General features: G+C 40.9%; 1 protein-coding gene across 2 annotated transcripts in view; it reads right to left on the reverse strand.

The window, feature by feature from the left end:
* The window catches only part of LOC139367208 (disks large-associated protein 1-like), a 143,879-nt gene that overhangs the window by 99,824 nt on the left and 30,647 nt on the right, over positions 1-13,408 (reverse strand). For both annotated transcript variants that reach the window (XM_071105398.1, XM_071105400.1), the window contains exon 3: positions 3,963-4,143. In XM_071105398.1, coding sequence (XP_070961499.1) covers positions 3,963-4,143 — 181 coding nt within the window. The remainder of the gene's footprint in view (positions 1-3,962; positions 4,144-13,408) is intronic.

The following is a 13,408-nucleotide window of genomic DNA, read 5'->3' on the forward strand; positions in this document are numbered from 1 at the left end:
TTCTGTGAAATTCAAAGGAAATGTACCATCTTACTGCCTCAAGGGTTCAATTCTCACTTCCACCTGTCCCACTTTCAGTCTTTCTCTGTCTATTCCTGTTTCTAATCTGTCTAAATAAAGCGCTGGAAAAAAAATGAATGTGGAATTCCCCCCTCAAAATATTCTCCACATGCCCTCATCATCAATCAATATTTAGGCTATAAATCATTTGCATTTCTTAATCATTTGATTGTATGAGAGTTATTTTGTTTTGTGTCTGTGTTTTGATAGAGCGTTTGTCATGCACTGAAACCCCACAAAGTGTTTTCACAACACTCTTCTAAATCACAAATATTTAGATTTAAGAAACACTTTGGGTTTTAAACACTTTTGGTTCAGAAAACTTGTTTGCTCACCTCCTTAACACAAGGACATATGAGCAGATGCTTAAGGTCTACTTTATAAAGCGTGCCACCAGTGCACATGGCAGTAATTGCTTTTAAACAACGGCTGTGAAGCATTACTGTGGCGAGAGACATAAATCACACTGGTTTTCCAAGGTGTGCTATGAGAATTAAGCATCTAGCAGGAAACAATGTATGTTGTATTACACGAAACAGAGCATTCGCCATTAGCTGATCTGCTAATGACCAGTGGTGGCAACACAAACAACACAGAGTTACACATGGGATAAATTAATGGACAGTCAATAACACAATAGGAAAGTCTATATACAGTGTGTGCAAATGTAGTAAGATTAGGAAGGTAAAGGCAATAAATAGGCCATAGTGGTGAAATAATTACAATTTAACAATTAAACACTGGAATGATAGACGTGCAGAAGATACATGTGCAAGTAGAGAAACTGGGGTGCAAAAGAGCAACAGAAAAAAATAACAATATGAGGATGAGGTAGTTGGATTGGCTATTTACAGATAGGCTGTGTACAGGTGCAATGATCGGTAAGCTGCTCTGACAGCTGATGCTTAAACTTAGTGAGGGAGAGATAAGAATCCAGCTTCAGTGATTTTTGCAATTCGTTCCAGTCATTGGCAGCAGAGAACTGGAAGGAAAGGTGGCCAAAGTAGGAATTGGCTTTGGGGATGACCAGTGAAATATACCTGCTGGAGCGCGTGCTACGGGCGGATGCTGCTATGGTGACCAGTGAGCTGAGATATGGCGGAGCTTTACCTAGCAAAGACTTACAGATGACCTGGAGCCAATGGGTTTGGCGACGAATATGAGGCGAGGGCCAGCCAACGAGAGCATACAGGTCACAGTGGTGGGTAGTATATGGGGCTTTGGTGACAAAACGGATGGCACTGTAATAGACTGCATCCAGTTTGCTGAGTAGAGTGTTGGAGGCTATTTTGTAAATGACTTCACCAAAGTCAAGGATCGGTAGGATAGTCAGTTTTACGAGGGTATGTTTAACAGCATGAGTGAAGGATGCTTTGTTGCAAAATAGGAAGCAAATTCTAGATTTAATTTTGGATTGGAGATGCTTAATGTGAGTCTGGAAGGAGAGTTTACAGTCTAACCAGACACCTAGGTATTTGTAGTTGTCCACATATTCTAAGTCAGAACCGTCCAGAGTAGTGATGCTAGACGGGTGGGCGGATGTGGGCAGCGATCGGTTGATAAGCATGCATTTAGTTTTACTTGCATTTAAGAGCAGTTGGAGGCCACGGAAGGAGTGTTGTATGGCATTGAAGCTCGTCTGGAGGTTTTTTAACACAGTGTCCAAAGAAGGGCCAGAAGTATACAGAATGGTGTCGTCTGCGTAGAGGTGGATCAGAGAATCACCAGCAGCAAGAGCGACATCATTGATGTATACAGAGAAAAGAGTCGGCTCGAGAATTGAACCCTGTGGCACCCCCATAGAGACTGTCAGAGGTCTGGACAACAGGGCTTCCGATTTGACACACTGAACGCTATCTCAGAAGTAGTTGGTGAACCAGGTGAGGCAGTCATTTGAGAAACCAAGGCTGTTGAGTCTGCTGATAAGAATACGGTGATTGACAGAGTCTAAAGCCTTAGCCAGGTCGATGAAGACGGCTGCACAGTATTGTATCTTCTATCGATGGCGGTTATGATATTGTTTAGGACCTTGAGCGTGGCTGAGGTGCACCCATGACCAGTTCGGAAACCAGATTGCATCGCGGAAAAGGTACGGTGGGATTCGAAATGGTCGGTGATCTGTTTGTTAACTTGGCTTTCGAAGACTTTAGAAAGGCACTGACTTGCCTCGTTAAAAAAAAAATATATATATATATATATATACAGTGCCTTGCGAAAGTATTCGGCCCCCTTGAACTTTGCGACCTTTTGCCACATTTCAGGCTTCAAACATAAAGATATAAAACTGTATTTTTTTGTGAAGAATCAACAACAAGTGGGACACAATCATGAAGTGGAACGACATTTATTGGATATTTCAAACTTTTTTAACAAATAAAAAACTGAAAAATTGGCCGTGCAAAATTATTCAGCCCCCTTAAGTTAACACTTTGTAGCGCCACCTTTTGCTGCGATTACAGCTGTAAGTCGCTTGGGGTATGTCTCTATCAGTTTTGCACATCGAGAGACTGAAATTCTTTCCCATTCCTCCTTGCAAAACAGCTCGAGCTCAGTGAGGTTGGATAGAGAGCATTTGTGAACAGCAGTTTTCAGTTCTTTCCACAGATTCTCGATTGGATTCAGGTCTGGACTTTGACTTGGCCATTCTAACACCTGGATATGTTTATTTTTGAACCATTCCATTCCATCTTCCCTGTCCCTGCTGAAGAAAAGCAGGCCCAAACCATGATGCTGCCACCACCATGTTTGACAGTGGGGATGGTGTGTTCAGCTGTGTTGCTTTTACGCCAAACATACGTTTTGCATTGTTGCCAAAAAGTTCAATTTTGGTTTCATCTGACCAGAGCACCTTCTTCCACATGTTTGGTGTGTCTCCCAGGTGGCTTGTGGCAAACTTTAAACAACACTTTTTATGGATATCTTTAAGAAATGTCTTTCTTCTTGCCACTCTTCCATAAAGGCCAGATTTGTGCAATATACGACTGATTGTTGTCCTATGGACAATTATCATCATTAGTCATTTAGGTCAACATTGGATCATTCAGAGATCCTCACTGAACTTCTGGAGAGAGTTTGCTGCACTGAAAGTAAAGGGGCTGAATAATTTTGCACGCCCAATTTTTCAGTTTTTGATTTGTTAAAAAAGTTTGAAATATCCAATAAATGTCGTTCCACTTCATGATTGTGTCCCACTTGTTGTTGATTCTTCACAAAAAAATACAGTTTTATATCTTTATGTTTGAAGCCTGAAATGTGGCAAAAGGTCGCAAAGTTCAAGGGGGCCGAATACTTTCGCAAGGCACTGTATACATATATATATATATATATATATGTGTGTTTGCTACCACTTTATTTATCCCGTCAAGCCATTACAATGAGCCATTCTCCCTTTAACAGCCTCCAGTACTTAGGACAACCCTGCAGTCCATGTGCAGTCCTAGCTGTTGAAAATGAAAGCAGTCCTGTTTCAGCTCTAATGAGTGAGCCTAATTGGAATATTTCTCTATGTGTGTCATTGGAGTCTACAGAGGAGGAATTAACAGACAGACAGGATGATGGTGGGGGGGGGGGGTCAGGGAAAAGGCAGGCTGTATTTCTAATTAGTGCTGTGAATTTTACTCTGATCATCAGACCTGAAGAAAACAACACCCAAATGTTTAGAGATGGTTTGGTTTAATTAGCCACTCCGATTGGATTGTTGCTGAATGATTGTTTGATTGTTGATTTGGGGCTGGTTTGGGGTTGGATTGTTTTTGGTTTGGGGTTGGTTTGGGCTTGATTTGGGATTTTTCAATGGTCCTTTTGGGTTGTTTCCTCTCCCCTGCTACCGTTGGGAGTAGGTAAGGACAGGAGACAGTTAGGGGATGGGACAGGGGGAGGTACGCGCCCCCAGGGGCACCAACCTGGCTGATGGTGCTCATGGCTCTCATGTAGCTCTCATTTCGCGAGCGGAATTTGGGCGAGGCCAGGAGCCCTGCCGGGTCCAAGCTGTCCAGGCTTCTATTGATGGAAACCTCACTCACCGCCCGCAGGTAGCTGTGGCTCCGGATCTGCAACTTGGGAGAATGCGAGTCAGTGGAGATCCTGCAGTGAGACAGAGAGAGAGACAGAGAGGGTTGGAGAGAGATAGAGAGAGAAGGGGGATATGCATGAGAGACAGCCTCATGCATCTTCAATCGCTTCAATCTTCAACCGCTTCAGGACCAGCCCATATCTAATCAACAAGCATATTGTCTCAGAAGCTGCGAGCATCCTTGGAATATCTTTTGATTCGCACGATAAAGTGGAGAAAAAGGACTCTGATCCATATAAGTAGTGGGGAGATGTGTGTGAAGGGGGTGGAGGAGAGAGATTAACACGCAGACACGTGTGCACACACACACCCTCAAACACACACACACAAACACACACAGCTCTCCCGCAGAGGAAGCTGAAGGGTGAGCTCATTAGCCCTCATCTGCAGGCACCAAGCAGGTGGGATATCCTTCAGCACCTTCACACCTGTGTGTGTGTGTGTGTGTGTGTGTGTGTGTGTGTGTGTGTGTGTGTGTGTGTGTGTGTGTGTGTGGGTCCACAAATTAAACTCCACATGCATTTTGGTGTTATGCAACTTGTGAAAAGTAAATAGCTTACCTTCTTTCTACGATAAATTATATCATTACAACGGCATTGGACAGACAACATAAACATCAAACAGACAACATAATATTAACACATGCAATGAAGTGAATGTGTAGAAAGTTGAATTGTTTTTCAAACAGGACACACATAATCGCACATGAACACACACACACACACACACACACATAAACACACACACACATCCTCTCTCTCTCCTGTGACTCTCTCCCTCCAGGTCCAGTCTGTCTTAATTATGTATCGCCTCCTTAAAATAGAGCGTGGTTACCACGGCGAAGCAAACCCGATTACTCATTCTTGGATGGATGGAACATGGGGCGAAAGATGGGCACACAGGGACTGGTGCAGTGAGGGGTGGAGACAGAGGAGACAGAGGAAGAGGGGAGAGAGGGGAATGGGTAAAAAGGGGTGAGACAAGGGATGAGAGTGGGAAAGAGAAGGGTCATCGGGATGGGGAGCGGAATAAGAGGAATACACATTCACATTGAGGGAAAGAAGGAACGAGAGAAGGGGACAGAAACTTGATCTAAATGTATTTCGATACAATGTGATCTCTTTTATTACACTCTAAAACTCAACGATATTGACAGGATTGGACTGGGGGTCTATTAAGACCACAGGACCTCTATCCCTCCACGGTCTCCATCCATCTGCTGACTGATCAACCCCTGTGGGACTGATTACCATCAGGAACATGTTTACTGTGTCCGACCAAATGCAAGAGCCTGCCTGCCTGCAATCACCACGACCTCAAAGGGGGTCGTGTTATCCTGGAGAGGCCCAGTGGAACAGGTCTGCTTTAATGAACACATGCTACTCAGTACGCCTAAGGCCCTGTGTGTGTGTGTGTGTGTGTGTGTGTGTGTGTGTGTGTGTGTGTGTGTGTGTGTGTGTGTGTGTGTGTGTGTGTGTACAATCCTCCATAACAGAACAACAAGCTGTGTTATGTACGTCACTCTCTCTCTCCTTCTCCCTCTCTCTCCCTCTCTCTCTCTCCTTCTCTGTCTCTCTCTCTCCCTCTGTCTCTTTCTCTTTCTGTTTCTTTCTCTCCTCCTCTCTGTGATTACATTATGTTGTTATTATAATGCATTATGTTATTCAGGAAGTCTGTTTCCGTCAAAATAGAATGATGAAGAAATTTGAAATCTAGGCCAGGAGTAAATTAGTTTCAGTATAGTATGTCATTATTTCTCACCAAACGCCTGTTTTTTCTCTTTGGCTAGAAAATAATAATCCTCACAATTTAGACTACGTTTTTATTTATGGGTTTAATCGACCCAGAAATTGCCATTGTGTTCTGGCCCTGTCTGGGGGTATCATCGGATGGGGCCACAGTGTCTCCTGACCCCTCCTGTCTCAGCCTCCAGTATTTATGCTGCAGTAGTTTATGTGTCGGGGGGCTAGGGTCAGTTTGTTATATCTGGAGTACTTCTCCTGTCCTATCCGGTCTCCTGTGTGAATTTAAGTCTGCTCTCTCTAATTCTCTCTTTCGCTCTTTCTTTCTTTCTCTCGGAGGAGGACATGAGCCCTAGGACCATGCCTCAGGACTACCTGGCATGATGACTCCTTGCTGTCCCCAGTCCACCTGGCCGTGCTGCTGCTCCAGTTTCAACTGTTCTGCCTGGGGCTATGGAACCCTGACCTGTTCACCGGACGTGCTACCTGTCCCAGACCTGCTGTTGTCAACTCTCTAGAGACAGCAGGAGCGGTAGAGATACTCTAAATGATCGGCTATGAAAAGCCAACTGACATTTACTCCTGAGGTGCTGACCTGTTGCACTCTCGACAACTACTGTGATTATTATTATTTGACCATGCTGGTCATTTATGAACATTTAAATGATATCTTTACATTAAAACCCAAAGTCTATTAGAATTCCAGTCATTCCAATAAATGTTATACCCCTTGATCTTCAAGAATAGCACTTGAACATTTGGAAGTATAGATTAGCCAAATTGTTTTACCTGAGCATGACCCCAAAACTAAGGACTTATTAGCCAGCTCTACTCTGTTGTTTTTTATTGTCATTGATTCGAGTTGAAAAATAAATGCTGTGCTCATGGAATTACATGCTGTCATCAAGGCAAAGGGTGGCTACTTTGAAGAATCTAAAATTTGTTTAACACTTTTTTGGTTACTACATGATTCCATATGTGTTATTTCACAGTTTTGATGTCTTCACTATTATTCTACAATGTAGAAAATAGTAAAAAGAAAAGAAAAACCCTTGAATGAGTAGGTGTGTCCAAACTCTTGACTGGTACTGTATATATCATTTATAAGTCCGAAAATAGATGTAAAAACTCATTTTAAGTCAATCAAAAGTGTACAAGTTTGAGCATGTGTCCATTAGGCCTATGGATTTTTTTTTATCAGCATGAATTAGATTGAGCAATGAAAGCCCCACTTTTATTCCATAGGCTGGGATCTGCACTATGCAGCTGTTGTAAGAGCGCATTTTTCACTGGCTGTCTGTGTTTCAATTCCACAAATGTATTTTTTTTTAAATAACTTGAGCTCTATAAATCCACCTGAGAACATCACTGCGAGATTAAACTGCTATTGTTGCATCTGCTAAACTCCCTCATTTCATATGCGCTGTTGCATGCGCAGCTGACACAGGAAATCGTTCCTTTGCCTGGATAGGCCTGAAAATGTGGCATGTCGCTCCCTATGCCAATAAACACTGCAATAGTGCATAAGTATCGGGACAAGCAGCGCTTTTCGGCAATTGATGTTGTGCCGTTCAAAGAGTGTGTTGTACACAGAAATATCAGTCGGAACTAGTCCAGAACCACTCAAAGTCCCCTACAAATGGGGACTTAACATCTAAGGGTTAACATTCAGGCGCTAGTGAAAGTCTCCACATCCCTTCCACAGTCTTCACATTTTGCTGCTTAAAAATTCAATCTAAAAATGGAATGAATTCGTTTTTTTCCCTATCTATCTTTACCACCTACTCTACATTTTCAAAGTGAGAGAAAAATTATAAAACATTTCCAAATGAATTATGTCTTCACAACCCAGAGTTAATGTAAAACTTTTGCGGAAGCACCTTTGGCAGCCATTACAGCGCTGAATCATTTTCAATAAGATTCTACCAACTTTGCACAATTCTTTAGGGCAACATTTATCCATTGTTTTTGTCAAAATTGCTCAAGCTCATTAAATTTGGTTTCGGAGTCATGACAGCAATATTCAATATTTAATAGTCCAACCCAGATTTTCAAACAGATTTAACTCAGGACTGAGATTAGACCATTCAGGAACACTCAACACCTAGGAAAGCCATTCTGGTGGAAAGCCATTCTACGCTATTGTACTGTGTGTCATTACACAGTACTTTCTTTAATACCGTATTTATATTCCAGTAATTGTACTGTAATACGAAATACAGACATATATTTGCCACTGAGATGCCCGTGAGCTACTGTCAAATTCAGTGTACGCAATCAAAACATGGAAAATGTTCTAGACTTTTTCTTTCACTTTGAAAATGTGAAGTAGGTTGTGTACATCAGTCTGAAGAAAATCTCACTGATTCTCTTTTAAAATAGAATTAAGACTGTGCAAGGGGTGTGTAGACTTTCACTTGGCACTGTATAAGCTCTGTGTGTGTGTGTGTGTGTGTGTGTGTGTGTGTGTGTGTGTAAGAATGTCTATTACATGTATTTGAAATACGTATTTAAATTACTTTTGAATATTTTGTCATATGAATTACACTGGGCTGAACTACAGTCCAATGTATTTTGTATTTTCAAAATACAGTAATTCTGTTATTTGTATTGTCAAAATACAAAATACTTTTCTATACCATTTAAAAACAATTGTAGTTCACATTTTGTATCAAAAGTCTGATGGCACTATGGTGTGATAAGAGCATCTGCTAAACTAACTAAATATAAATGAATATGTAAAAATGAACAATTGTAAAGCATGCTGAGTATTATTCTAATGAGCTCCGTCCCGAAACAAGGCCAATAATAATACTCAGTGTGCTTTGCAGTTCATTTTGGTATGTTCATTTTCACATACACATTTACAATTTGGTTATTTAGCAGACACTTATCTAGAGTGACTTGCTCAACTAAGGTAGATAAACGTTTCTCCCTGCTAGTCATCTATGAACATTTTAACATCTTGGCCATGTTCTGTATAATCTCCACCCGGCACAGCCAGAAGAGGACTGGCCCACCCCTCATCGCCTAGTTCCTCTCTAGGTTTCTTCCTAGGTTCTGGCCTTTCTAGGGAGTTTTTTCTAGCCACCGTGCTTCTACACCTGCATTGCTTGCTGTTTGTGGTTTTAGGCTGGGATTCTGTACAGCACTTTGTGACATCAGCTGGCGTAAGAAGGACTATATAAATATATTTGATTGATTGACTGAAACAACATACTGTATCACAGTCATAGCAAGTAAGTGTTTTTGTATCCGTTACCGAGAATGTTGTTGCTGTTCGGGCCGGCTACGCACAAATGTAATTTTGTGTTGTAAAATACAAAACACATGCATTTTAATTGAATACATTACAAAATACAATTATATTCTAGTTCATTTTGATACATTGATCTTAATGGTATTTTCCATTCCTGTGTGTGTATGCGTGCGTGCTTGCTTATAGGCCTATTAAAGTCATTAATTGCCTCTGTGCTGCACCACCGTTCCATAATTGGCGTCGCACAGTGCTCAGCTCTCTCCATAATGATGACGGAGCATCCAGAGGGAGATTCATTGATATTCACCTCATAGAAGCATTTTTATTACAGAATTCATCATTCACTGAACGCAGTGGGAGCAATAACAAACACTTGTATTCTTCTGTGTGACGATGTATGTGTCCTCACTGTGGCGTTTCATCGCCAGTCAACAAGCCGCACGTACGCACACACAGGGAAGGGCAAAAATGACAAAATACCATAAAGAATATCAACGTCTCAAAATAAACCCAATATTTGTGTTTTGAAATGTATTTAATTAAAATACATGCATTTTGTATTTTCAAACACAGAAATACATTTGCAAGTGGGCGGTCCAAACGGCAACCACATTCTCAGTAACGGTTAAAGATACGTTTTACTTGCTGTGACTGTGACATGTTGTTGTTTATCTACTGTACCTTAGTTTAATGCACTGACTGTAAGTCACTCTGGATAAGTGTCTGCTAAATGACAAACATTTAAATATGTACATGAAAATGAACATACCAAAATGAACTGCAAAGCACACTGGGTATTATAATTGGCCTTGCTTCGGGGCAGAGCGCATTAGAATACTACTCATCATGCTTTAGAATGGTTCATTTTCACATATACATTTAGTTCATTTAGCAGACTCTCTTATCACACCAGAGTGCCATCAGATCTCTGATACCAATGCAGGGCGAAAGGGGGCCACTTGCTACAAAATACATGGGAGTGTACTTCTGCCCAATGTAATACAAACGACAAAATACTCATAAGTAATTGAGATACTTGTAACAGGCTGGAGGATGTGCTGTCAGAATGTGTGTTCAGAACGGAAGGAGGAAGTGTTGGGAAAGAGATAAGAGACACGAGATGAATAAAATGGAATTACATCATCAAGATTAGGTAGTTGTGTTATGAAGTCATGTGTTTATTGACTATCTCATGTCAATACACTAAAAAATAAAAGGTGCAAGTTGGAACCAAATAAGGTTACTGAGAGCGATGCCATAGGGGAACCAATTTAGAGTCTTTGAAAAACCATTAATTATTTAATTATTTGAAGAACGAAACAAAAATCCCAAAACAGAAATGTTTTTGCCCTCCAGAAACAGAATTGTAGGGATTTAAGCCTTACTTCCCACTGTGCTTTCAAATATATATTTTTTTGTTGCATTACCAGTACCACCCATGTGTGTGTTTGCTGGTGACGTGGTTGTTGGATTCATTCATTTTCAATTCCTATGGTCTTCACCAAGTGAGATCCTAAGATACTATGTTTCATTAAAATGTCATTCTGAAAAGGAACAGAAATGGCATCAATTAAATAATTTTTTTGAATATATATACACACACATCTCCCTTTTGGCATATCTCTTATGATACAGTTCACAGCAGCACTGATCAATGTGTTGACTTGACATCGGAGTAATTAACGAAGCCTTCTGTTCCATGCTGGCTGAACACCTAGCTAGCCAGTAACTAGCTAACACCAGACACAGATGAAAGGAGAAACATACAAGTATCTTTGCCATAGATGAATAGGGTCAACTTACACCCTACAGTTACATTTTGGCACCAGTAGAGTAGCTATCTAGCTATATAAACCGCGCCCCTCTGCAAACATGCCTTCTCCAATGTTGGTTACAAGGCGGTACTTATTTAAAATAGGTAGAGACTATCATGTTACTATTGGTGTATTAAAATGAGAGTTACGATGATGTCACCTTGTCCCCTTAATTATGAATCCAAGTGTTTGATGTGGGGGAGGGGACCAGTAACTTTATGATCAAACTTGATTAAAACTAGAAGTATAACAGTTGTTAAAATACTTTGAATTTCACCAGGTTCATATATTTATATAGAATGTTGATTTGTTATTACGCATGCTTGCATCCTGGGAATAGGGGAGGGCCTAAAGTGGCTTGCTAAAGTATTCACCCCCTTGGCATTTGTCCTATTTTGTTGCGTTACAACCTGGAATTAAAATTGATTTTGGGGGGTGTTGTATCATTTGATTTAAGCAACATGAATACCACTTTGAAGATGCAATTTTTTTTTATTGTGAAACAAACAAGAAATAAGACCAAAAAAAACAGAAAACTTGAGCATGTATAACTATTCAATGACTATACTATGAAGGTGCCACCTTTTGCAGCAATTACAGCTTCAAGTCTCTTGGGGTATGTCTCTATAAGCTTGGCACATCTAGCCACTGCGATTTTTTCCCATTCCTCAAGTCAAAACTGCTCTAGCTCCTTCAGGTTGGATGGGTTTCGCTGGTGTACAGCAATCTTTAAATCATACCACAGATTCTCAATTGGATTGAGGTCTGGGCTTTGACGAGGCCATTCCAAGACATTTAAATGTTTCCCCTTAAACCACTCGAGTGTTGCTTTAACAGTATGCTTAGGATCACTGTCCTGCTGGAAGGTGAACCTCTGTGCCAGTCTCAAATCTCTGGAAGACTGAAACAGGTTTCCCTCAAGAATTTCCCTGTATTTAGCGCCATCTATCATTCCTTCAATTCTGACCAGTTTCCAGGTCCCTGACGATTAAAAACTTCCCCACTGCATGATGCTGCCACAACCATGCTTCACTGTGGGGATGATGTTCTTGGGGTGATGAGAGGTGTTGGGTTTGCGTCAGACATAGCGTTTACCTTGATGGCCAAAAAGCTCAATTTTAGTCTCATCTGACCAGAGTACCTTCTTCCTTATGTTTGGGGAGTCTCCCACATGCCTTGTGGCGAACACCAAACGCGTCTGTTTATTTTTTTCTTTAAGCAATGGCTTTTTTTCTGGCCACTCCTCCATAAAGCCCAGCTCTGTGGAGTGTATGGCTTAAAGTGGTCATATGGACAGATACTCCAATCTCTGCTCTGGAGCTTTGCAGCTCCTTCAGGGTTTATCTTTGGTCTCTTTTTTGCCTCTCTGATTAATGCCCTCCTTGCCTGGTCCGTGAGTTTTGGTGGGCAGCCCTCTCTTGGCAGCTTTGTTGTGGTGGCCTATTCTTTCAATGTTTTGTTAATGGATTTAATGGTGCTCCGTTGGATGTTCAAAGTTTCTGATATTTTTTTATAACCCAAACCTGATCTGTACTTCTCCACAACTTTGTCCCTGACCTGTTTGGAGAGCTCCTTGGTATTCATGGTGCCTCTTGCTTGGTGGTGCCCCTTGCTTAGTGATGTTGCAGACTCTGGGGCCTTTCAGAACAGGTGTATATATACTGTGATCATGTCACAGATTATGTGACACAGGTGGACTTTATTTAACTAATTATGTGACTTATGAAGGTAATTGGTTGCACTAGATCCTATTTAGGGGCTTCATAGCAAAGGGGGTGAATACGAACATGTATGCATGCACCATAAAAATAAAAAAAAATGTAATAAGTAATTTTTTTCATTTCACTTCACCAATTTGGACTATTTTGTGTATGTCCATTACAAGAAATCCAAATAAAATCAATTTAAATTACAGGTTGTAATTAAACAAAACGCCAAGGGGGTGAATACTTTTGGAAGGCACTGTACTTACATTTTGCCCTGCATGCTCAAATAATTTGATGCACACTTTTAGAGGTAGGAGAGGAAGGCACACTTTTTCTGTCGCCTTCAGATAAGTTTGATTCCTTTAAGCACAAAGTCCCGCTAGCGGGACACCATACCTTACCTCTAAGTGTTAATTTAACTCTTTACAGTGTTAACTATTGAATTAACACTAGAAATGTTGAATTGAGAAATAAACACTAGTTAACATGGGTCAATTTGCTGAGTGCTATGAAAAGAACATCTGCATTTCAAGAACCTTTTAGAATTCTGAAGAACATTAGATGCCACGTCAAGAACCCCACACTTAACTCAAAGGTTATTTATCGGGCAAGAGTTCTCCAAGGAAACTTAAAAGGAAAAGACATTAAATAAACTTTTTTTTTCAGTGTAGGATGGGTGGTCCTGCATCTGCCTGAGCAACTTTGATGTTTTTAACGTTTAAGCAGCTACATGATTACTTTCAGATGTATCTCCA

The sequence above is a fragment of the Oncorhynchus clarkii genome, chromosome 15 (assembly GCF_045791955.1).
Source record: "Oncorhynchus clarkii lewisi isolate Uvic-CL-2024 chromosome 15, UVic_Ocla_1.0, whole genome shotgun sequence".
Classification (NCBI taxonomy): domain Eukaryota; kingdom Metazoa; phylum Chordata; class Actinopteri; order Salmoniformes; family Salmonidae; genus Oncorhynchus; species Oncorhynchus clarkii.